A 27,712-nucleotide genomic window follows, 5' to 3' on the forward strand; every position below is an offset into this window, starting at 1 on the left:
TTCTCTACTGCTGAGAGGGATTAGGACTTAGTCCATCACGCTGGCCTAGTGCCGATTAGTAGACTTCACACACCCTCAATATTCTTATAGAGAACTTGTCAGGTATGCAGGTTTTGTCAAGATATATTCCTTTGCCGTTAAAACAAGCGATAATTCACGAAGAAGATTAGCCTTGAAAAGGGAGGAATCATATTTTTTTTATTCAGTATCAGCTCGGAGTCTGGAATTTGTGCCCGATATGGCGATAGGCGCGCCCTCTTCCATATAGTGGGACGGAACACTCACCGCGGAAAGTGGATACGCCATTTATGCCTCTGCTTACCTCTTTGGGTATTAAAGGTTTTGAGTGTTTGCAACTGACTTCAATATGCCAACATGATGATGATGATGATGTAAAGGAAAACATCATGAAGTAATCTGCATACTTAAGAAGTTCTATGTAAGAATTCGAAGGGTATATGAAGTCTGCCAATTCGCACTTGGCCAGCGTGGTGGATTAAGGCCTAAACCCTCTCAGAAGTAGAGGCGTGCTTGTCTCACGTGCTCAGCAGCGGGACAATGTGTAATACAGGGCTGATATTATATACTATAATGTAGATATATATGTCTACAGGACTATAGCATAACCCTACGCATTAAATGCAAATTAAATGACAGCCACACGTTAACTAAAGCACAAAGGCCATGGTATTTTATCGCGATCGGGGATCTTCTAAATCCCGGATGAGATCGACGTCATTTCATAGAAGTAGCGACGAAAATTGCTCGCTATCAAATGATCTACAAATTCTTGTTAACTTTGATAAAGCAAGAGATAAGCTTTACAAAACGTGACGTCACTTAAGGTTTATTCTATACAGGATAATCTCGACATTGCATTACTTAATAAACTTCTCTGTTACCTCTTACATAAAAATATGCCTGAATAACGAATATTCCCGGTATTCAATTTGTGATTGTTTGATTATTTTGAAGTTTAGTGTAAATATAGCGTGTGCGTGAGTATATATCTGACCGAAAGTGAGATATTACCGCTGCGACGAATTTTCTTACAAGAATAGTAGTGGTATTAAGGCTTGCACAACAAATTACTTTTCATGGATATTTAATTTGTTCGGAACTCGAACTTTATTATTTTACATTTACGGTTCGAGTAAGTATTCATCGATCAAATAGGCGCTGAGAAAATGAGCCTACTTTGCAATCTATGCATGTGTTCTTGCAAAAACATGCAGCAAGGTCCCAATTTTCGCAGAATATACAACGGAATCAAGAATATGACATTAGCTTCACACTTGGACGAGTCGCAATCATTGAGCGAAACTCTTTGGCTAAAACAATAGCAAACTTGTCAAACGAATCAATGCCACAAGCTATCATAACAAAGTTCGGCAGACGGAGTTTCGTATTTTATTTTGCACTCTCTCAAACTTACACAAGTTTGCTTTCTTGAAACGCCTCGGCAACATTCATGGACCGAACTCCAACTTTCCCCAGATCCGTTCAAGTTTGGTCCTTTGTATTTACGCCAGCCTTTTTTGCGGACAATGGCACCGGATTCTATTGTTAGGTTTTATTTTTATGTTAAAGGGAAGTTTTTGTATATTTAGTTGTTTGTTTGAGGTTATTGGCTGGTTCTTTTATTTGAGTATTATAGTTAGAAAGAAAGAAATTTAAACTCATTGTCACAGAGTTTGATGTTGCAGTCAGCCGCAAAAGTAGCTGAACAAATTTAAAACTTAAAAAAAATAATAAAAAAAAAAATCACGTCGAATTGATAACCTCCTCCTTTTTTTGAAGTCGGTTAAAAACGGTTAATCATATTAATGTCAGTCGAAATATTATTTTAATTTATCTTTAATAAAGCTAACCGTTTGAAGTTTATGTTCATGGAGAATAAACGTACTATGTTGATACGAAGCCAAAAGTTTAAAGGCGATTAGAAATTTAAAATTTTTCATCTAAACAAAATAAAATACAATGAGTATAAAATCGCAAAACTGTAACGTCTCGTGTATATACTATTTCCTAAATCAAACCAGTGTCCATAACCTTATCTTAATATAGTTATTAAAGAAAATTCAAACTTCAACCAATTTTACCCATCTCATTCTATGAATGTAACAATGGAAAATTGCTATAAGACTTGGCACCATTGCCTTTGTTCCATTCACTTTCACTCCCAATTATCCAAGTTTGTCACCGACGGAACTTAATAAAGTTTTCGTGACGGGTTTATGTATCAAGAATACTGGAATAAACTTAATAATTTGAATTTTTAATTTGGTTGTTTTCATTGAAATAAACCTATTTTTTCAGATTCTATCGCGGTTTTTATATTATAATTTTGACCTGACTTTTCGAAGTTTTGCAGCCTTCATAGTCACGGGAGGGACTAAGGTGAACTGAAAAGTCAAAGTTACAATATCTGCCTACATATTTGTAAAATTTGAAAAAAATAGTTTTATTCCAATGTCTTACATTCGCAAGAAATCATTTTGGTAATTTTCGAACTCAGAATAGTATTTATTTCTCCTGTGTTTTATTGTGGTGTGAGTTATGAGAGTCACCTTAGAATTTTGTGTTTATAATGTTGAATGTTATGTATTTTTAGCCGGCAAAGGACAAGGCCACACTATTGATACGTTGGCCGAACTTGGAATAATTTGGTCTTCTAGAATATATTTTTTTTTTTAAATAGATCAACGATTGCTTAATTTGTAGCGCGGTATATTATCACTAGGATTGTATTTTGTTTATTGCTATATGTTAAGATAGTTCTTGGTCGCGACTTCACCCGAGCGAACGGCACTCGTCGATTATTATTTCTACTTTTTCAAGATAAAAATACGCCCATATTAGCACAGCAATAATTACATAGATTATCAACAAACGTCGCAAATTTAATCGTTTATAATATTAGTAAGACTAATAGGATTTATAGGACTAATATTTATTTATTGATTGACGAGACGAGCATGCCGCTCGTCTGATTGTAAGTGATACGGCTGCCCACAAACAGCAATAGCACCACACAGAACTTTAAATTACTAAATTCTCCGTGGGAGTCCCCTACGTTCGTAACTAGACATAAGATGCTAAGTCTCATAATGCCCAGTAATTATGCTGGCTACAGTGTCCTTTAAACCGGAACTTAATAGTGCATGCACATTGGTGCTTTACGATAGAAATAGATATTACGGTGGTATCAAGACGGCCTTTGCATACGAGAGACCTGCCACTAATAATAACAATATTAGATTACTTTACAACATACTGAAATATATATTATTCTAAACACAACACGCCTTGTTAGACAGTCGCTCCAGCCTACTTGCGTACTCAAATCACGCGTCACGCACGCCCGTTCAAGAAAGTTATCTCAACTCAGCGTGTTTAACTGTACCGTCACGCAAAACAAATGTTAGTTATTGCGTCACCGGATAAGTTTTAATTAGAGGCGTATATATAGACTTGTTTAATGAGTTTCTTTGTTGGGTCTAATGTTTTGGTCTCTTTAACCGACCTCAAAAAAAGGAGGAGTTTCTCAATTCGACTGTATTTTTTTATGTTTGTTACCTTAGAACTTTTGACTGGGTGAACTGATTATGATGATTCTTTTTTTATTTCAAAGCGGGTACTTTCTTTTTGTTGGATCCGGGACTTAGAAGATACATCGAAAAACTGTTTAAATGATATCATCAGCTATGGCGTCGTCAATGTATACTGATTTTTACTAACACAAAAAATAAAATAATTATACCTCCCTCACAAAACTCTAAAAACCAAAAAAATAATTTAACCTTATACTGGTTACCAATTTTGGAGTCGGTGCCTGATAGTTTTTGTTTTGTTAGTTTGACGCGAGTGGACGTCATTTTTAAGGCTAGCCTATCCATCTGTAGGGTGAGTTGGGGTCAGATTACTCATAAACTGTAACTAAAAGTAATACAGATTGAATTAATATTATAGTTGATAATAAAATGGTATTTAAGTATAGGTTGTTCGTAGTAGGAAATGTAATTTGGTTTAGCAGTCATTTTAAAAAAATAGAATTTGGTCGTGATCCAGTATTTTCCCAATTTACCCCACTTTTTGTACAATAAAGTCCTAGTTGTACAGGGCCGTATTAAAAAAACTCTCAACTTTGAGTGGGATCTAATTTTATTTTTACATGACCATAGGTCTGTTAGCCTGACAAGGGCCAGCTTATACAAACACACCAGAATTTTGGGTGAGCGCTTTAGGCGCAACCCTTGAAAATTAAGCGACCATGCTAAGGACATCCCACTAACGGGTTACGAACCTCGGCTCAGGACGGCCACAGGGAGAGGTTGAAACATTAACGATTGTGGATGCGCGTAGTCGTAGCAAACACCATTATCCCGAAGTTTAAGTAGATATTCTATACTTAAATCATCTATGGGGCCGTTCAAGTATTACATAACGCAAATTTTGAAGATTTTTGACCCCCCCACTGCTCTATGTAACACGCCGTAATGTTTTCCTGTACGCCCCCGCCCCTCCAAAAGTTATGTAACTCTAAAGTTAATTTTTTTTCTAATATTCACAATTATTTTACGCAAAATATCGAAAAATATCTAAAATACCTTTGTTATTGTTTTAAAATAAAAAACCAATGTTGAATAACGCTTTGTACGAATTCCCCCTTCCGCCCTTGTAACGTATCGTAACTTTTTACAAGAAAAATGGCGTTACGTAATACTTGAACGGCCCCTATCCCAATTGTATTAAAAAAATACTTTCTTAGTGAAAACATGGGAACGATAAATAGCTTTCGTTTTTCCTAAACACTTTAGGAACAAGTATGTAAATAGTTTTGTATAGAATCGTATTGGCGGTAAAAGGTTTTGTACGGTGAGTTGAACATTGTTTCTTTTACATAAAAGGAAAGGAACGTAAGAATATTCAGCCGAAATAATATTTTGGGGCTGTATCAAAAATATCGCACTATTTGAATAATATTTTGGAGTTATTCCAATATAGCGTATTTGTGTTTCCTTCTCTTGAGTATTGTATGGGTTTCGATAAAAGTAGTGTTTAATCGAGAATGTTTATTGTTAATGTTTACCTTGTGTGAAGCTTGGTTGGATATTTTTCGCACTTTTGAAATCCCTTATCATGCTCTCATGAGTCTATACTTTATTTTATGAATATTTAATGCACATTAAAAATATTTCAGACAAATATCAAAGGAAATGCAATTAAACTAAAAAAGTATATATGGTATTAGTTATACTACATTATCAAGTCTATTTGAAGTTAGAACCTTATAACACCCACTAATTCTCGTTACATAATATTTAATTAAATATAATAAGATCTATTTATAATAGATTATACAATAAAAAACCTATTTTAATTTCAACATTACGTCTAGATAAAACAAAGGTATTCCAGCTGTAGAGACTTCACTAAATTTGAATAATCGTTAACCATATTTTATTTTAATGTAATAATTTTTTTTCAAAAGCCTTCGAAATAAAATTGTTTTCGGATTTTATTGCGGTATTTGTATTTTATTTTTTTCCCGACGTTTCGAAGACTTTGTTGCCTTATTAGTCATAGGGCGAACTAAGAAGGGAATCCGCAAACTACTTTTATTTTAATGTTTAACATTCGTGCAAACATAAGAAATTATTAACCATCTTTCTAATTATTTTTTTCTTTAGTTAGCACGGGCCGTTTAAATAGATATAACTCAGTTTCACTTTTAAGTGCGATATTACATGAGACGCTCTAAAATTAAGGTCTGTATCTTAAGATAGTCGCTACATACAAAATCTATATAACATCAGTTCAATGATATATTAAGTCACAGTATGTCGCACCTTAAGAATTATAATGACACAAGTTCAAAAAACCGTTAAATTAACTTTAATCCACAACATTTGAAAAGTGATAAGCTATCGAATGCAACATCGATTTTCGTGTAATTACCAAAATTGCAATATCTAACCCCCTTATTCATAGCCGTTATTTATCTGAGGACGGACCATTGCTGTGATAACAAGTCTGTTTCTCGGCTTTGTTTATCTGAGAGCTTGCTGTTTGTTCAGGTTTGTTTATCTAACAGCCAACTAGATTTAAGTTGCATCTCAATATTAGCCAATCACAACAGCCCTATGTCTACGTACTGCGAAGGCTGCCATGCCGTCAGCACTGAGAAACAGACTTGTTATCACAGCAAAGTTAGGGCTTAGATAAATACTTAACGTCTATGAATAAGGAGTAAAGGTTTAGGTGTTGCTATATGTCGGATTTTAACAGCTGAGTTTCATTTATTTAAGAGCCCCGATTCACCGGAGAACAAGCTCTTAAGTTACAGCTTAAAATTGGTTAACTAAATAGATGAATACAAAATGTCTACTTGAGATTTTACTCAAAAGTGATATTTATTTATCAATAAGACCCTTATTACACGCGTTTATTCGCTCTAGATGTGAAAATAACCGGATTAGAAAATGTGTCTACACATATTATAAATAAAGTCCCCTTTTCTGTCTGTCTATATGTGACCGATTTCCTCAAAATCTACTTAACGGATTTTTATGAAATTTGGTACGGAGATAGTTTAAGACCCTGAAAAGGGTATAGGCTCCTTTATATCTCGGGAAAATATATAGCGGGTCTTTTATCCCGGAAAACTCATTCCTAAAGCTAATATTACTTAAGATCATTAGTCTTTGACTGCGGCGGTATAACATTCATGCGTTCGACAAACTAATACATTACGATCAACAGAGGACACGTACGAATAAAAAAGGTAAAAAACGTCAGAACGTAAATACGTGTGAAATGAAACGCTGCGTACGGGCCGTACGCCCGTCTCTCTGGTTAAAATACGATGTACATTTTCTGTACAATTTATAACGTTGGGAAAAAAACACGTCGATTCCTCTCTTTCCAATTTACCTCGATTGGGAAATGGTTGGAAATGGTCAAGTGCGTTTTGTCGTTGTAATTAGGGCTCTGTATATGTACGATGGAATTGACAGAGTTATTTTAATTAGTACTTTAAAATATAGTAGGTTTAAACTTAATTATACAAAGGAGAAAATAAGAGTTTTTGGAGGTATTATCTCATGCAATTCTAGACCGTTTTGTCAATAATAAAATATAATAGAATTCAAACAAAATATCGTAAAACTGTTCCGCTTTATCATATTATATAAGTTTATGTATAACATAAGAATAAAGTCTTTCTATGTTATCGGACCCTAAGAAAGTGCCTAGAATATTAGAACATTATTCTTTGTGATAGTAAATTTAAAACCTAGAAAATGACGTTAGAATAATATTGTTCATTAGTCTTATAGACTAAATTGTAATTTATTGCTAAGAAACTAGTTTTTACAACAAAGGATAAAAAATAAAGGTTCTAATTTGACTAAAGATCTCTAAAACTGAACAACTTTAACGTTGAAAGAATTTTATGAAATATTTCGTTAGTATACCGCAAGCTGGTTCAATTAAGTATGAATAGACGGTTCCGTCCAATTTGCACGTTATTATAACAAAACTGATCTAGGTAACGTGAAATATTGGGAAATATTTTAGATATTAATAGAATAATAATAGGAGTCCCGTATTATATACTGCCCATTGAGCACTGGCCTGTTTTACTACTGTGACGGTTCCGGCATTCATATACCTGCAATAGTGTTACTGCTTTAGATTATTATTTGTATTATTCAGTCTGTTTTTCATATAGTTTCTTTTTACTTTAAGGCATTTTATGTAAGTAGGTTAGTTATATATTTTTTTTGGGAACTGCTGCGGTTATCACCGGGGGTACCCTGCTAACGGTGTACAAGCGATCCTCGGATTAGCAACCATGGCAATCCCAATGAAGATTTGATGGGTCCTACCGCTATCACTGAGGGTGCCAGCGGACGGTACGCTGGCAACCCGCAGCTATTCGCTCACAGAGCCCGGGAGGAAGAAGGGAGGGGATAGAAGGTAGGAAGAGAAGAGGAAGGAGGAGGAGCTTTGTTAGGATGATTGGAAGGGAGAGGGAGGGGAGATGTTCGCGAACCCTTATAGGCCTCAATGTGTATTTGGCAACCAAAAGGTATACAAATTACACTATGTGCCTAAAGTCGCGGCATAATGTTCTCCCGTGCATGGGCGTGCATTCGGTGTGAAGACCGAGCGCACAAGAATTGCCTGGGGGGGGGGGGGGTAGTTATATTGCTTATTATATTTCTGTTCTTGTAATGTATAAATGTTATATCTGAAATAAAGTTTTATTATTATTAGTCCACTTTTTTGGCCTAGTGCGAGAGACTTTATATAAAAAAACTTTTTGGATAATTTTAGTATGTAGGTTTCCTCACAATGTTTTTATTTACAGTTAAAGTAAACGACAATTCATAAAGTATACACACACAACATCGAAAAATCGGAGTGATGCGTGCGCACTGTATTAGGCGTAATTTGTACATAATGTAAATTGTATTTGTATTTTTTGCGTAGAAATTGGTTAGTAATGGTTATGAATAAAATCCATTAGCAAAATTGAAAGAAAATAGACCAATTTATTTTACGAGAGATGGAAGTTCAGACAGAAAGTAGTAAAAGTGTGGGTAGTTAAAGAATAGGCCTCGTTTTTAGGTACATATCAAGGCCATAAACGTAGTTGAGAGTACTTAGAATTTTAAATATGCTATTGATGTACACGTCATCATAACTTTGGTAGTTCCATAGAGATTAAATCTGTTCATGTAAATGAATGAAAAAAAGTGAATAAAAATACTAATATTATTATTAAAAACTAACGGAAAACCGAAATATAATACTAATCGCGTATAAAGTGTTTAATGCAGCGCATTATTATTATTATTGGTGGGGTAACTCCTGTACCTGTATAAAAAAAGCAATTAATAGGTTTATTAGCATCCTCAGGTTCCTAAACTCCACAAATTAAATAGTAAATGTTAGTGCATATAATTTGTTATTTCTAGTAGAATGTTTAGGTAGGCAAAATCTTTACTCTTTAGCATATTTGCAGAACCCCAAAACGTAGACCATTGCATCGAGAGCGCAATCCCAACCCAACTTTCCGACGCAACAAATTGAAATTTCTTGCCAAGACCTCGGTGTTCGGAACTTAGAAGTGAGGCGGAGTTGGGCTGGCGACAGTTTTTAACTCGTTTTCACGGAGCAATGAAAGGCGTTCTTAGTATTCGATATACAAATCTGTTTATGTGGTAATTTTGTCATGGAGTATAAAAACAAAGAATACAAGGATAGATGCTCTACCAGCTATAAATTAAAAAAAAGAGATAAATGAACAATGAAGGGTTGTTCAGGAAATTGAATAAATGATTTTTTTATTAATTTAATACCTAAGAATATCTACATTAAATTAATTTATACTTAACAGAGAAATTGATCTATAAGTATATCTGTTTCGAAAAATCTTAATATTAAGTTATTTTAATAAATTAACACTACTTTCACGTCGCTGTCTCGCTGCTGAGTAATTAAAACTATAAACGAATTAAAATGTAGTAAAACTGGAGAGTTTATTCCTGTTATAACAATGTCCGGACTAATTAGATGCCGTGGACACTGTATTTATGTTCTCTTGTTCAAAACATTTAAAGCAGACGCATTTAAATGAATACTTACTCTTTAAAATGGAATAATATTTTAATAAATAATTAAATACTTAATATACTTTAAAAGATGGAAGCCTTTATATATAGTTAAATTCTTATTATATGACTTGAAAGCTTTGCATCGGTTAGGAATATTGTATCCTATTTATTTAATAAATTAGTTTTTCTTCCCGCTACTCCACTCGTATAGATCTCTGTTCGTGTAGAAAAATTCTAACCAAAGCTTTCAAGTAAATTTTGCTAAATTTCATCCAAATCTGTTCAGTTGGATCTGAGTTTACTAACTCATATGTATACGTGCAAGGACTAAAGTGAAACGACAGATTGCTGAAATCGTACCAAGTTTATTTGGATGCAACCACCCGCATAATACAAATATAACACTAACAAATATACAAACATCTAAACAAATTAACAAACTTTTGTATTTATAATGTTCTTTAGAGTTAGATAACATAATAACACTAAGTAATATAACTGAAGCATAAGACTAGAAAGGCTTCCATGATGGTAAGCATCGCAACCACAATGCTCAGTGTTGCGCCGATCCTCTTTTATCATTCTAAGTCATTAAATGTACAATCTCAAAGTCTAGTAGCTAATAGTGTTTGTGATAAGATATTAATATCTGCCCGGATAACGACCACCGTACGTAAGGATGGCTCACGTAAATTGGTCGCATTCAGGTAGATCAACCTTTGGATATCCGGTTTTAAACAGGCCGGTATATTTGTGTTTATTATTATAGTAAAATAATGAATTGTTTTCTTTTTACCTCCTCGGCACAATGACCCCACTACATCTGATGGTAAATGGAGTGGGGTAGAATGTCGACTGACAAAAGATGATTACCCCTCGGCAGTCGACACAATTATGCCGGTCTGTTGGGACCGGATATATACAGACTGATCCCGGAGAGCGACACACTTACTTAGCCACTATGACGGGTTTTAACATCTTGTGTACGGTGGTAGCTATCCTGGCGAATATAAAATATATCCTACCACCAGCAAATGATACACATAAGATGTTAAGCCTCATCATGCCCTTACTTTGGCTATAATATCCTTCAAATCGGAACCCAACAGCGCAATCACATTGATGTAATAGACATTGAGATAGTATTTACCAGACTATAGATACGAAAGACCTACCACCAGGGTTGACTGACGAGGGATCATCTCTCGACAGTCATCTCTATGTAGATCGCACTCCGCTCACCATCAGGTACAAAAGGGTCATATTGGCGTGTCTGCATAAAATAGCTATAACTCAGTTTTTACAAGATGCTAGTACTGTATTCTCTTCTTAAATTTAATTTACATTTTGTTTAGCAGTAAAAATATAGTACGTAAAATATTTTATCAAAGACTTTGATGAATTGACTAAACTTCTGATGAGTTTCCCTGGAGTACTTTGCATAAAGAATTCATTTAAAAAATACCAGATATCTTTTGTTCCCGGCCGTTTCTTAGAAGTTTACTAAAAAATAACGCAGACGAAACTGGGGTCAATTTATGAATTGTTCTTTATTTTGATGTACCGTAAAGTAATTTATAATATTTGGCGCAAAATTTTTGTTATCTGAAGAACATGAGATGTGTAATATTTATTATTTAATTTAAAGTTGTGAGAAAAACGGGCATAATTTCAGATTTTTTTTTATTTATTAAATCACTTACAGTATAAATCACAAATGGATTTCATTTCACCGCTACCAGTAAACCTAAAAGAGTTTGTCTTGGCACCTAATATTCGAAGCTACATCAACGATATATCTATATTTTGTATGTATGTATGTAAAGAATTATTTGAAAAAATAAGTAAGTATAAATGAAGCTGGGATTCTATAAATAAGCGATGATTTGCTACACTTATTAAGAATTTTTAGAGTTAGTTAGTTAGTTAGAGGAATCCGATACTTATAATCACCGGCCATTCTCCCCCCTTCGTGTGTTGAAGGAAGCATTCCGGCAAAAAGTATAAAATGGCCATTCTCTATCCATTCGTCTATTGAAAGGAAACATTTCCCCGCAAAAAAATATAAAAGTAAGACAGCAAGGGGAAGATGAATATAAAAATATAATTCAGTCCACAAATCCATAGGAATAATCTATTAGTGTAATTTTTTTTTATATAACATAGTTGCATGTTGAAATATATATTTTTTTGGTTTCGCGTAGAAAGTGCTTTAAATATGCCTGATCTTTTCTCTTATCGCAAAACCCAAGTTCAACTCAGAAGGTAATAAAGACTAGAACAAAGATTTAGGTGTCGATAGAAGGTACTTAAGATATAGCCTTATCTCGTCTCACGGGAACTTTCTACCTAACTCTATACGAGAATATGGTAACGTTTGGAATATCCAATATGGAAAGGAAATATTGTAAGTAATACGAATTGCAAGATTAAATGTAACTTTTTAGATAACAATTCCATACTTATGAAAATTGGATTCTATATGAAGAACATACAATTATAATAAACTAGCAACACGTCCCGGCTTCGCTTCGTAGCAAAATATATGTTTAAATTATTTTTCTGTCGGATACAAAATTGCGTTTGTCGGATGTGGTTCCCGGGGTGGCAAATTATCGCTATACTATACTACTCTATACTCGCGGCTCCTTGTGGAAGTTTTCCGGGATAAAAGTCCCACTATACATTTTCCCGGGATTAAAAGTAGCTGTTTAGGTACTTCTTACAAATATCCAAATATGTTCACTAACTTTCGCATTTATAATATTAGTAAAAACAATAATATCAGTATGTATTATATACTGTCTCACTGTTGGGCTTTTGTACTACTGAGAGGGATTATGCCTTAGTACACCACGGCTGGTAACACCTATTTTATCATATTTCGCTGAAAACTCACTTTTCATTTCACTAAGTTACTAAGGGTCTAATTGCGATGGCAAGAACAAAATATTTCAAACATTAAATCAACGCTATAAAGCATTACAAACAAATTAACAATTGTAATTTATGTTTGAGGTAACAAACCTCTGAATGTTAACTTTGGAGTAATTGTTTAATTAGCTTCTGTAAAGTTCAATAAATTTTGCTAGGCCAATTTTTCGAGTTGCTCATTGAGGTTTTGTTTCACCAAAGAGGTATGTGCGTGTAAGGTATCGCCATAAGGGGCACAGATTCTTATCTTATATTGCGAAAATTATATAGGGATTTAAGAAAGACCCATTTTTTATTGCCCTATTTGGAAAACAAACCCATAACTTTACGGTTCATAGCTTCATTACGACATCATAATATCGTAGAAGTGACCATCTTTAGAGAAAAACCGTTGACGCAATATTTTTTTGCTTCAAATAACGAGACGAGCTTGCCGTTCGCCTGATGGTAAGCGATACGACTGCCCGTAAGCAATAGAAGCACCATTAAACATGTTCAGTAGTTACACTGGCTAGTGGCTACAATGTTTTTCAAATTGGAACACAACAGTGACACACTGCTTGGCGGCAGAAATGGACATTACGGTGGTAACTACCCAGGCGGACTCTCACATATGAGAGACCTAACACTAGTAATGCTATCAACACAAATTTTGTCAAACGTGTACTTCGTCACGTAAGCTAAAGACGTAAATGAATTCGTTATTTATTTGTTAAACAGGTTTATTCACGTGAATAATGTCTCACACTGCTGGTGACATGACATGCGCGTGCATTGTCGAGACTACATTATCTGCTCTCCGAAACAATAACTTATTTCATAAATGGTTTTCATATAAGCCCGCGCGGCCCAGCGGTTCCCAACATTTTAATGAAAGCACTACAAAGTGGCTACATATTTATATTTTGTCCGTGCACGCTCCAGGCATGCAAGATGAACATTTAATTGTCTCTCAGAGGCAGCTGTGGTGTAATTATGTTGGCTCAGCATTTTTATTGTACATTTTCAACATTCTGTAAAGCTTTTACGTTTAAAAATATTGCGTACTTTCCTTTGTGGACTGGCAATGATTTAAAATGATTTGAGTAAAGATTTTAAAAAGGTGTGAAAACTATTCGCTGTAAAAAGAGATTCAAGTAACAGCATACTAGTTGGATTGTAAAACGTGTAAGATCTTTGGTTTGATCACCAGTATAGAAAATTAATATTTGTTCCATTATATGTATCGTCATCAGTGATGAAGAAAGCACAATAGCAGTTTCTAATCTTGTGCCGCAGAGGACGATAGGTAAATTCTTTGCGTATTTCCTTTGAGGATTGAGGTATATGCATTGTTTATATTTGACCTTCTTACACATATTTTTTCTTTCCTGCAGATTTTGTGGACAACTGATGAAAGTTCTAGACAAGTTTATCTTATCATCTTCTCAACTATACAGTACTAATATTAATACTATGATTCCTCACTAATCGATATTAATGTAAGAGGAATATTTCTCTAAATCAGGGAGTTCTAGTCCTTTATTAAGCGAATATCAAACTCTTTAGAGAAATTATTGATTTGTCGTGATACACTATTTATTTGACACTAGTTTTTATTCATAATATATAAATAAGTCTACACCAGAACGAGATGATTTTATGACTAACTAGCTTTTGCTCGCGGCTTCGCCCGCGTGGTGGAGTTTTCCGGGATAAAAGTCCCGCTTTAATTTTTTTCGAGATAGAAAGCCTATAACCTTCCCAGAATCTTAAACTATCTCCATACCAAATTTCATAAAGATCCGTACAGTAGATTTTGAAAAAATCGATAACATACAGACAGACAGAAATGGGACTTCGTTTTATAATGTGTATAGATAAATTATGTACCTATGTTCTTAAGATATTCACCCATAGAAATAGTACTCTTCTATTGTACCCATAAAATAACTTAGCAATATATTTATCCAAAATTTAATAAAAGCCGCATATTTGCCAAGGGCACGAGTGGTCAGCTTCTCACAAACAGGACCCTTTGTACATTTACCCAAAATCCGTATCTCTCAGAATAAAATATTACATTTCTTTTTCACGTATCGTGGTACGTGAGAGTAATCACAATCTATCCAGTGTTTCTCAAAGATTTCCTCAGAGCCCCGGGGGGTATCGCTCCCACGGCGTAATAGTCTCATTAATTAGACGCTGACGTGGGGGTCATAATACGTGACTGGGTGATAACGCCTCCTTTCCCCCCGTTTCTAGATAAGATTATATGGATTAGTATTTATGAGCATGAAGCATGATTTAGCAGTTCAACTTGAATAGTTGCGTGGTTGTCGTTTTCGATAAATTGATTGATTAAATTTAACAAGTTTCTATTAAACAAATATAATATATTTTTTCAGATGAGATACTATTTGTTAGTTTTAGTTTAATTGTTCACGATGAATTTCTGAAAAGATATTTCCAAAGGACTGAAGTATTCTATGAACATTGTGGTGAAATCCTAGATCCTAACAATTTGTTTTGTTAAACGAGAACAGTCTCTGTATCTCTTGATATAGTAATAGGATTGTGTACGAAAGCCTCATGGAACATTTTCGTGTGTTTCCTCTTAATTAAATGAAACAAGTTTGCTTTTAGTTTAATGAATTTCGAAACGGTCGTTTTGGCTTGCATTCGGGTGTGTTAAACATTTTTGGCATGTTTTGTTTTAGCTGTTTTTTGTCTCAACGATTTTCTAACTTTGTATACCTACACGTGGAATGTTTATATTGCAAAATAGTGAACCTCTTCTGTATATTTTTATTGTTAATTGGTACACATGTTATCGACTTCATACGTCCGAATTCCAACAACATTCTTACATCGTTAAACAACGAATAACCAATCAGCAGCTTTATTTATTTATATATAATATAGTACATAAAGTATATAGGTTCAAACTAACTATTCATTCACAAATAGCTGTTCTTGGAATAATTTTACTGTCATACGTTGAATCATAAAATCGTTTAGACAGGAAGTAACGACTGCCTTAAATTTTAGTTGTAGCATTTTATTACAGTTGAGTCTTTTTTTCTCTCTATGAGTTAAAGGGAGTTTTGTCATATTTGCCAATGTCACTCCCGTAAGCTAATATAATATAATTTAAAAACGATGCTGATAACAATGTATACGTGACAGTAGATGAAAAGTTTATGATATAATTTTAATATATCAATCATGATCCAGCCTGAGAGAAATGTAAATTTTAACCATTCTGATCGTTATATCAGATTTTGGTAAATCTAAAATATTTACAAATACCCACATTCTTACAATTATTACAAATTCAAGAAGTTTCAACTTGAGAGAACATATTTTAAGAGTATTTTTTTTTGCCGCGATTCCCGGTTGGAATGATATTGTTGGTTTAATTTATTGAGTACTACTTAACGTCTAATACCTCGAAGCGGAAAGTTGCGCATACTAATAGGCGAGTAATTAGCTCGTCTAGTCTTTCACTCGCATTAAAATCTTTATAGACGCTTCCATAGCAAATGCGAGTGACTAACTCGTCTACTCATTCACTCGCATTAAAATATTTATCAGGGCTTCCATAGCAAATACATGTTAGTTACTTCCGAATTTTATTCGCGATGCAAATTTTACACTAACGCGTGTGTAAATCAAATAAAAATAGTTTTCGTTTCATTCGTCAGTTTGTTCATTCATTCGTAGTCTTTTCAACCTGAGCTGCGGCTTCAGGCTGTGAAAGAGCATAAAGTTAACATCAATAATTCGATAAAGTTAAACCTAGTCAAAATATTATAAAGATAGATATCGCTATTTCATTTGTTCATTTAAAAACAGAAATATTGTTTTGAATTGGGCGACGTGATTCACGAGGATTATTCACTTTTTTTTATAATATTTTGTTAACAATATTTAAGAAATCACCATAAGAATTACAAAGATATTACGTAGGTTAAAGTCTGCCAACCCTCTCTAGGTCAATACGGTGGATTAAGACCTAAACGTTCGAGTAATAGGGAAGGCCCGCGCCCAGCATGAAGATAATACAAGGATGTCATAATTATATTATTTCGTCAAACCGCATACTTGTAATAGAATATATTCTCATTTAATTAGAAATATGTGAACAAAAAGGCGATCATTGACAAGGATTCAAACTTCAGACAGAAAACGACCCCATTCAGTGGATTAACTCTTGGTCTGTGGCTTCAAAAGCACTAGTGCAGCTGCTGCCAAATGGAAGCATGCGTTAAATCGAAGTCAAAAGAAGCACAGGTTTCAATCCACTTGTTCAAATGCGCAAAATATTAGCATTTTTTTTAAAGTGTTTAATAGTGACGTTAGTATGTTACGATTTTTAAAACGCGTGAGCGTCGTGAGAATTTTGAACCGCCATTTTTACTGATTAAATTATCTTAAAAATGTCGAATGTTTATAAATAATTTTACACAAATATATTAAAAACTGATTAACTTTTTTTAGAAGTGACGAACGAATTTTAATTAATAATTTTGTATTAAAAAAGAATATATATTTGAAATAATTTTATGCTTTAAATCTTTTTAAAAAGAAGTTATGTTGGTCTATATTATAATAAAGATTTAATTATTCTTTAGTGCACCAAAGAATAAATACTTAACCTACTCCTTTAAATATTGTGAACGAAATGAATAATTTGATCACAATATTATCGCTTATTTCGTCAATTTAGAGACATAAATAGACTAACATTTGCCTTCCAGCTTTGATTTAATATTAATTAAATCTATACTAGAAATCTTACAACTGTTTTAAATGCTGGTAAATAAAATGACGTAATACTATGTAGCAAAGTACAATATCTATGATATAATACATAAACTCACCCGGAAAATTGTATGGCAAATAGAAAAAATATCACGATCGTCACGCAAAAGTGCTTTGAAAAAAAATGTCACCCGCACCAGATGTCACGTCAGAATCAGCAGGCGGGGCACGTACGCTCTTTGCGAACTATTACATCGGCAATCGCTTTCATTACCATTTGATACTGTTGGCAATTAATTGAAAAACATTACTTCACGGCTGTGAGCGTGTTTGAAATAAAACGTGTTTAGGAGTTTGCGTTGTCACGTTTGTGTTGTGAGATTTTCGAGGCTGTATTGTTGGTGAAGAATACTAAAATGTTTTAAATATTATTGGTGATTCTGTAGAGCTTAATTTTTGGCGTTTTGTTCATTATTAAACTTGTTCATTATCGAGAAATAAAAAATAATCATAATTATTGTGTGTAATATTGGTGTGTTTTGACTTTACTAAACATTTAAATCTATATTTGCCTCAGTGTTGCCTTTGATTTCTCAGCTCAGATAATCAAAATCTGCAAAAATTCAAAATTCATTTATATTAAGATTAGACATAATAAAGCTACCTGGGACAATTAGAAAAATAATAAAGCGTAACACGCTGAAATTGCCTAAAAGTTCCGGATGTCACGCCACCGTCATTAGCACGCTGGTCACGTAGACTTTTTGTGAGCCACGAGCCACGACTGCGCCGACCTCTTTTATTGAATAAAGTGCTACACAAACACAAAGAGCGTTACTTACGAACTGTCACGCGATAGCAACAGGCAGCATTGTAAGCGTGAAGGGGCGGTATTATTTGACTGCGTGAAATAAATTATAGCTATCCATCTCCTTTCTCTAGTCACTTTTTTGTCCATCACCTAGACATGAAGCTACTTAAATACCGTCTTTTATTCCGAGGAATAGAGAAGACAGGATGATTATTAACGATTGTCTACTCAGGTAGAGTTATCCTACAAAAAGTCAATTAACTAAAGCGGTTGGTGTACGTACTACGATAGTATTCACACCAATACAATTATGTACAGTATGTAAAAATAAATGTTTTATAGTTAAAGGATAAGGCTAGATATATAGATACTAAAACATTATGATTTTTAACTGACTTCAGATGCTACATCTGTGCCTGTTGCCATCCCTGACTCGTGCGCCGTAAATGTATGGAACGAATACTCAAGGCTATTTGCCCTAGCGAAGATCTTAAGGCCTAAATCTCAATTTAATCCTTAAGGCATATCAGCAGGAAAGAATTCCCGTGCTTTGCAGTGAGCAGTATATAATACAGAGTTGGCATTATTTCCATATGGTACATAATGGTCTGATCTAAATAAGTCGTTAATTACACTAAAGCTACAAATTATGTAGTCAAGCAAACATATAAATTATACTCGTATATACAAGAGACATTAAGAGCATTTTCCTTATAAATGCCAAAGATAAATCTCTCCTTCCCACATCGGGTTTATTATCTAAATTAAGAAAACCTCCCCCGAAGTTTTCACGGCTAAGATGGCAATGTATTCAAGTTGACTTCGAAAAATAAAAGACATTAAGGGCGACAGAATGACGTCGCTACTGAAGTCGCTTCCTTTTTATTTTTTTACCCAACGACGAGAAGGGTAGGATTCGAAAGTCACTATATTGAAAAATTTCGTATTTGAATATCGATGCTTGTCTGTAACTTATCTTAGCCCTAGACTACCCCTTTTCATCTTTCTTTCTTATTCCATCCAATGGTTGTCTGTAAGAGATTGCCTCGAGCGATAAGACCGCCAATTGTACCTCCTTTCACTTTTCTTGTTTTAATATAAGCAGTGTTTTTTTTTATATATGGTGTACAATAAAGCTATAAAATAAATAAATAATAAATAAAAAATGTTAATTTATTTTTTATCCGGACGGATAGCGAACACCGTACACAAATTGTTAAAACCATCCATAGTGGCCCATGTAAGTATTTCGTGTTCCGGGATCAGGATTCAGGCTATGTATATCTAGTTCCAACAGGCTAGCATAATCATGTCTAATGTCCCTTGACAGTAGACATGATTATGCTAGCCTGCCTAATCCTCTCTCGTCCATCGACATTCTATAGGATCCTACTCTATTTACCATCAGGTACTGTGGTTTCATTTAGCCGTACCGTATAAAAAATATATTATAGGTATATAATATATTTGTAATGCTATTTATGTAGAATGTAAGGATGTTTGTTCGAAGTAAACGCAGCAGCCGCTGAATGAATTTTGATAAAATTTAGCTCACTGATAGGCCGTATAATCGATTTAATATATAGGACACTCTTTGTTTGTTTTATTCCAGAAAGGTTTACGCGGGCAGAGCTGCAAACATCACCTAGTTACTTCATAATCTTTATCGTCAAATCGAAAACCAATTCCCTTACTAATATCATTATATAAAGATTGATTGGGTTAATAAAATGATTGCCTAATCATGTAATGCGCCTCATATTCTAGCAAATTTCACGTAATCATGAATTTCTAGAGAAACACGAGAATAGGGGCGTGTAACAGACTGCCAATTTGTTTCTTGTAGATTTATTGCAAAAAAGTTATTTCTCGTTAGACCCACGACAAATTTCTTTTTTTGTCATATTTTGCTTACCGAGGCCCGAAACTTTGGGGTCCGAAATTGTTTTTATGTGAGCGAGCGAATTTTTTCGGCGAATGGAGCGTGATTTTCCTTGGCTTCTATAGAAAAGTTGGGATTAGGTGAACCGTGTTTACTAAACAACTTTATGTATAAAGTTTGATTATTAGGTTCTGAGTATAAAATATTTGGTGTACAAACTGATTTCCCTACGACTGATGTTTTTAAAAGGTTTCTTCACCAAATTAAAGAGAGTAAAATCCAGGTAAAATTCGACCAACTTACCGAAAAGCCAGAAGCAAAAAACACAAGCAATATAGTCTATACTTTGAACAGGCCGGTAAAATTTTATGGATAAACGAGGGATAATTATTTTTCGGCAATCGATACTGTAACTGGAAGTTACTACATTTTCTATCAGGCACAGTTGTTGTAAGTTTCTGTGTCCTTACGAAAACTTTGTATGTATCCCTAGACGTCTGCGCGGTGCTTTAATGTGGGTCATCGTTTAAATTGGAGCCTAAGGCAAAAACCTGTTCAGTAGAACAAACTTTGACCGTAAAAACTGACTGTTTATGTAATATAAATGGGATGTGTCTTTTGTTGATAAACATAAACAATTTTATAGGAAAAACAACAACAACTTTGGAAGTGTTTTCTCTCTTTTTGTTTGCCTTGGTGGCATAGGTGTAGGTACTGCGGTACACCTGCCATGCTGAAGTTTTGTACTGTTGTTTGATACTGAAATCTGAAATCGAATAATTATATTTTTTTTAACACAATATTAACTTGGAGTCCGGAATTGTGTCCGGAAAATGACAATATACTGATGCCCTTTTATACGGGATATTACATAGGTAGCAAAATATATTGGTTGCACCTCTGCCTACCCCTGAAAGTGGAAAAGGCGTGATGTTATATATTTTTGTAGAAAAGAGAGTAAAGCTGGCCGTCCAGTATATCTCGTTCGCCATAAATTTTGACGATACCAAAAACAGCATGCGTTAAAAAGGGTAATAAATAGTAGGCATTTGTTACGAGTTGGCATTACTTTGCTAGCTTAAATTAACGTTTTGGATGCTTCCTTTTTAATTCTTAGTTAAATGTTGTATTTTTATTATTATAGTCAAAAAATATTATTTGTTTTCCCAATTATTCTCGGAATGAAAAGTTATACTCAAATTATCTATAATGCCAGTTAGATTGAAAGTCCCATTATAGACGATTCACCGTCATTGGCGATTATTGGAAAAAAAATATAAAAAATAAAAAAAAATATAAAAAATTCTAGGTAAATTAGGGCACAGGTACCAAGCAAATAATCATCTTATTAGGAAATTGATGTTATTTTGATACCACCAAGAGTGACTGCAATTATTTGATTTTGGGTTCTATTTATAGCTCCACTACGGTCCGGAATAAAAATAATCTATAGCAGTAATGGAATAATAAGAGAAACTTTCCAAAAGAAGAATGTCACACTTATTTTAAACTAGCTATTTCCTGCGGTTGCGCCTCCATGAAATAAATTTTCCGTGATAAATATATCAGTGATAAAAAGTAGCTTATAGCACTTAGGAGAAATGTAGCTTCCTTTTAGTGAAAAATAACTCAAAATCGTTTAAGAAATTTCTGAGATTAGCGAATTCAAACAAACTCTTCAGCTTATACATAGGTATAGATTCGATAGTCAAAATTGACCACTCGACAACCACCAGCTATTATTATTAATTATCTCATTATGTGCACTAATTCCACTGGCTGAAAGCGACAACAAAGGTCGAAGAACTGATACAAAGAAAACTCAAAGATAATTTATCGTTTATGTTAAAAGTTACTTTATGTCCCACTTTGTATGGAGCAAAATTTAATCAAATTTCCCTCTGGATTTTATCCCGTCTTGGCTCTTACGACGAAATTACAACCAAAATTTATATTGAATACATTATGCTCCTGATATTACCAACATTTTAAAACTGTGGAGCCACGTATATTTTTACACCATGAGTAGCCGCCTTGAACAAGGTAACCACGGTGGAGATAATAGAAGACTTACATACGTTATGAGTTCTTTTTTTAGTTGGTGGCCCCGCATTCAACCCCTGGGTAACCTGCGAATGCGATACTGGAATCCGGCTTAGAGACTGCGAGCATCTGGACAGAGGCGGCCTTTGGGTGAGGCGAAGCGAGCAACCGCCCGGGGCCTCGCGTTTACAGAGGCCTCGCGCGGTGCCTCGCAGGACCTTTTTTACGTTCTTATCGACGAAACTGTTAAAACAGGGGAACGTTTTTACTCTGCCCGGAGCCTCGCGTCTGTTTCTTTTTGCTTTCGCCTGGGGCGTCGCGTCGTTTAGAACCGCCACTGGCTCTGAAGGAAAGTCGGGAAGGGATATCTGAGGAAGGAAGTATGGGAGAAAGAGAAGGAACCCTCTTAGGATGGGACGAAAGGCCAGGAAATGTTCGCGAGCCCTCATAGGCCTCAATGTGAATTTGGCAACCATGAGGTACACATACTTAATTACGTGCTTGGTCCGCGACAAATGTACCCCTGTGCATGGACGTGCATTCGGTGTGGTGTACGAGCGCACAAAAGTTGCCTCGGGGGAGTGCCGTTATGAGTCAGCTCGCTCTCGTATGTTAAGGTCATGAGAAGCATAAAAGCACTCCTTCCCTTTAAACCCTTATTCCTTTACCTTAATGGCAGCTCGCAAGAGCAGCCATGATTCTTTTGTATATAATTTATTTGCATGGTTCACAAAATAAAGTAATTAGTTTAGTAATATTACATTTTAAACACAAAAAAAAAATGTTTTTTAGTTAATTTAAGTAATTAAAAAAAATAGTTTTATGCGAGTTTAACCATAAGCAAATCGTAGTAGTACTGGCTGGTAAGTTTTTCTTTAGGTAATGTTTTGTTTTTTAGTGAGATGTCAGTTTGTAAATAAATGGATTCAAGTGAACAAACTCAGAATATTATTTCCACATTTCTTCGATTTCTACACAAATTACCTATAGTTCTATAAAATGAAGTTGTTGGTGGCCTCAGCACTACCAACGGTAGTTAGTCAAGTTATGTTGAGTATTCAGCGGGTTTATAGGTTCTTCTTAATATTATCGTTAATCCAAGGCAGCATTGCAGATATTTTGGTGTAAACTCCCGGCAATTTTCCACAACCTGAGCCGAATGACGTTACACCCACTTGAACATTGTTCAGAGTAAGAGGCCCCCCACTGTCGCCCTGCGAAGGTTTAGAAACGTTTAGTTTAGAACTAATACTTAATAACTTTTAACATCTACTGAATCAATGATAAAACAGTGAAGCAATTATTAAAGAAGATGAAACAGTTTAAGCTTTATGTATAATACCATATGGAGTATTATTCTGGATACGAATACTAATTCTAATTAGTATTCGTGTCTAGCCAGAAGAATTAAAAACCTTTGTGAAAGGTTGAAAGTTGACACTTCAATTTTTGAGCAGTTGTATCACTCACCACAGGATTCAGGACTTAACATCTCATGAATGCTTTGTCTCTTCATTAAATTCTATAAAATGCCCGGTAGGCAACGGCTTGGCTGTGCCTCTGGCATTGCTTTAGTCCAAGGGCGGTGGATGCTGCTTAACATCAGACGGACCGCTCGCTCACTTGCCTACTAAGGCAATAACAAAAAAAAAACTAATAAAATATCGTACCTGGCAACTGTCTTTTCCTTGTTCTCCAGCGCAAAACATTCTGCTGGTAATGGCATGTCGTACTTTGAGGTATTTTAAACAACAACTGAATGTCGATATTATCGGTATGGTCACTTGCTGAAGATTATTGGAAATGTCTCCGTCTGCCTAAAACCGTTTAAACCAGTTAAAGTTGTTTGTCTCGGTGGCGTTGTTATACTGCTGTGGTCTTGGATGTTAATTCCGGGTCTGGCAAAATTATATTGTATTTTTCATCTAAGTATCGGTCTAGATTCTGGGACCGTGTGCTTGATATAGTGATATACTCGCTATTATCACACGGAACGACATGAGTGTGCGTGTTTTGATTTATTATCTCTTTGTAAAGAACAAGTTTACTGAAATCGGTGTTATTTACTATTGAAGTAAATAAGAAAGAGACATGAAATATATCGTTTCGCTCGTTTTGTCGTTTTAAAAATTTAATTTATTGTCTGCATAGAAGTTTAGAGTTTGACCTACACGTTAAATTATTTCAGTTTTTGTTTTAAACACGTTACACCCGTAACCGTTGTCTCTACGATTACGCCATGATTAAGGTTCGGTTCTGCGAAATGCTACGAAGTTAGAAAGCAGCATTAGGCAAATTGGAAAAATTATCAGATTTTATCGAGGTTTTGTATTTTTTTTTCTCCCAACATTTTGAAGACTTGCAGCCTCATCAACGATCTGTTCAGAGACCATGAAGATTCAAAATCCGAAAACTTGTTTTATATCGATGTCATTCGTATAAACATAAGATGTCATTGGTAACATATAAGTCATATCATCCACGAAGACGCGCCTCACCATCTTTTGACTGAAGGTGGTGTAAAATGTCGTGGGGTAAGGGGACTGATTCGAGCACTTTCACCGACGCTATCCATCATAGTGTGCGTGTACCCTTATGCTGCTCATGCACACTGTAATCGTTTAAGGAAGGTAGTAGGGCGCCTCCTCTTGAATGAAATTATCTATATTTCTGATTTGACTTTAGCCAATTAACTTACTGAAGTAGCACCCCATCCAGTGACTTCGACCTGGATGTTCTGTTTCAACCTAACACTACGGTCCGCCAAATCAATCTTATTCACTTTAGCTGAGAATGTCAAATTGGTTTTTAGTTTTATCAGGCAGATGTCGTAGTCGTGAGTCGTGTAGTTGTACATTTCGTGTTTCATTATCTTCTCCACGTCGTAGACCTGTCCTCCGTCATTCGCATAGGTTGTGCCAACTTGCACCGTATATTTTCTATCACTGGAAATATAACTGTATTGTCATAATTCATTTTTTCCTTCCAATAGGGTACAAAGTCGTCTGATTTGTATTTTTTGCCGTTTAAACCTAATTTACTTCAACATAAAGGGAATCCTGTAATAGGACATTAAAACAGTGCATCTAAAACCTCAGGCCCACAAAACTTGTAAACAGAAGCAATTGATACTTCATCGTTTTTCTAATGAGGTCATTAAAATTAGAAATATTAGATTCTTTTAAAATTACTATATAAAAATACATAATATTTACTGCCTATTATACAATAAGTATATTATATAGCACATTATGTGGGTACAATAAATTTTACTGTCGAGCCCTGAAATGGAAAAATGTCTTTACTCATTTTTACCTACCCTCCCCTAGTGACAACAACTATTGTATACAACTGTAACACGCGTGTATGTGTTGAAAGTAAGGTACTCACGGTAGAATGCAATGAGCGGCTGTTAATATAAATCTCTCATGAATGACTGAGGCCCCGCAGTAGTGATCAGTTCCATTAAGCCGCAGCGAGGCCATGAACGGAGCTTGTTCAATGGAGATATCATGGCCTCCATAGATTCCTACATTATTAACGGAGGCTGCATCTGTTCCAATAAAATATTATGAATTACCCAAATAATGCTTTCGATATTTATTTTGTTTTTATAGTATTACTAGGTGTGCTCGCTGTTTCAGTCGAGTTGAAATCAGAGCGTCACAAAGTTTTTCCCGCGTAAATCACGACCAATGAGATTTTTTACAACCATGTGACCTTTTCAACATTAATCTTTATATTTCAGTCAATTTACATAAAACCGTATTTACCTAAATCTTTCTCTAGAATAGCACTATCTTTTAGTAAAAATCGTACAACAATCCGTTCAGTAGATTTTGCGAAAATTGATCACATACAAACAGATAGTTTTTAGGGACTTAGCACTATCTTTTAGTATAAGCCGTACAATAATCCGTTCAGTAGATTTTGAGAAGATCGATCACATACAGACAGCTTTCGGGGATTTTATTTTATAATATGTATACATTTAAATAAGTGTTTATCATAACTTATTCATATTGTAGTTTATAGTAAACCGGTCCTTTATCAACAAAATATCAATACATATTACATAAAATATTTTATATTATAGTATTTATGATGAGTAATTTATAATTCCAACAACAATATTAAAAAGTGTTAAGCGCTTTTCTCAATAAATAAATTTTAATGCTCTTACCCAGACCGAGGGCGATGGTTATTAATCCCGCGAAAACAACAATTAGCACTACATTAACAGCCATTTTTACTAATGATTATGATATTAGAACTGTGCTTTTTATATATTATAATGAATAATAATTAATTCAATCAGTGAATGTTATCAACAGACCTAATTAACATAACCTCTATACAGTAATCGGTAATGCTGGACCGTTAACGTTAATATGAAACTGAAAAAATGGACAAGAATAACATATCCTGTCGATAAGTCTATCGCTAGAATTTGTTATTCACATACGAAACATTAGCGTTAAAGATTGTAACAAGGCATTTAGACTACGGCCCCAGCACTGCAATTGTAACATAATGGAACTACGCCACGAGGCAGTATGGAGGACAAAATAGTCTGTATTTCCCCTGATTTGGTGAAAATACAGCGTGACTACCGTTCGGTGTTACGGACAAACATCCAGCACAAGTTCAGCCATGATTCTGCGCGTGCGCACATGGTTTTCCATGTGTTAATCGGAATAGTGAGGGTGTGTGTTGTTTTATAACATATTTTTTACGTAACTACAATGCTAGAGTTGAAGTTGAGTTATGATGTACTAAAGGAATAATAAATGGAATAAATATCGGCAGCGGCTAGAACCCATTTCGATGTCCATCTCCGATTTGTCGTCAAGTAATAAATGTAAAATCACCGATCGCATGGAAAACACAATAGTGAAGAGACAGCGGTGTATCAAGTATCATTATCTTGCAGTTCCGGTATGTTGACAAGATGGCGATGTATGCGCTAATTGTACCGCCACACTACCTACAAAGAACCAAAATGGTGGCAACCTTGGCCGATACTGCATTTTTATCGTGGCCGATCGTGTAGAGGACCCAATTAATTTACCCTGATTGAACGCTCTCAAATGACCCGATTAAACCAATAGTTCAATTTTCCTCGTAGATAACAATATTTTGTACATCCATTAGTAGTTACCGCAACTCGACCCGCGTAGAATATCTATATGTCCCCATGAAAGAATGTTTCATCTCGGGCAGTCGTGCATCCCTGACTCGCAGTGTGAAAAATAATTATAATAATAATAAAATTACAAAAATTTGTAACATTTTCAATTCATGACACATTCCAATAGATTTAAAGTAAGATGTAATTAATGTGGCCAATTTGAACGAGTCGCTTGCAGGAATGAAACTTTAACTCTTTAATTAACACGTTACACTAGTTTACGTTAATTCATTTTCTCGGTTCAGAGACTCTGGATAATGCAATATTTAAATTGTTGTCGGTCAGATGTTCTTCATTGCTTGCACGGTACAAAATAATTGAAGCAATTTCGTTTGGGAAAACGTGACTTATTTCAATTTAATATTTACGAGCTATACTAGGTATTGCAGAGAATCTGAAATACTCACAGTTTAAATATTATATTTAATAAAAACTAGCTGATCACGCAACTTCATAATACATTATACGTGGTCTTTAAT

The 27,712-nt window shown here is 34.7% G+C and overlaps 2 protein-coding genes across 2 annotated transcripts in view; one reads left to right on the forward strand and one right to left on the reverse strand.

Annotated features, from left to right (window-relative positions):
* Positions 1-27,712, forward strand: part of LOC115443286 (ras-like protein family member 10B) — a 68,763-nt gene that overhangs the window by 10,049 nt on the left and 31,002 nt on the right. The window lies entirely within an intron of this gene.
* Positions 22,741-26,331, reverse strand: LOC115443287 (trypsin 5G1). Its single transcript, XM_030168641.2, has 5 exons — positions 26,226-26,331; positions 25,433-25,595; positions 24,741-24,987; positions 23,713-23,859; positions 22,741-23,256 (listed from the first exon to the last, which is right to left on the reverse strand). The coding sequence occupies exons 1-5, from the start codon at positions 26,287-26,289 to the stop codon at positions 23,110-23,112; spliced, it is 768 nt and encodes a 255-aa protein (XP_030024501.1). The 5' UTR covers positions 26,290-26,331; the 3' UTR covers positions 22,741-23,109.

Source organism: Manduca sexta, chromosome 9, assembly GCF_014839805.1.
Source record: "Manduca sexta isolate Smith_Timp_Sample1 chromosome 9, JHU_Msex_v1.0, whole genome shotgun sequence".
Taxonomy (NCBI): Eukaryota; Metazoa; Arthropoda; class Insecta; order Lepidoptera; family Sphingidae; genus Manduca; species Manduca sexta.

Bases quoted from the DNA above. Each gene is read 5' to 3' on its own strand.
- LOC115443287 (XM_030168641.2), bottom strand. From the start codon at position 26,289: ATGGCTGTTAATGTAGTGCTAATTGTTGTTTTCGCGGGATTAATAACC. The intron at 25,596-26,225 runs GTAAGAGCATTA...TTATTGGAACAG, and splicing joins AACCATCGCCCTCGGTCTGG to ATGCAGCCTCCGTTAATAAT. The intron at 23,257-23,712 runs GTACGATATTTT...AAACCTTCGCAG, and splicing joins AAGGAAAAGACAGTTGCCAG to GGCGACAGTGGGGGGCCTCT.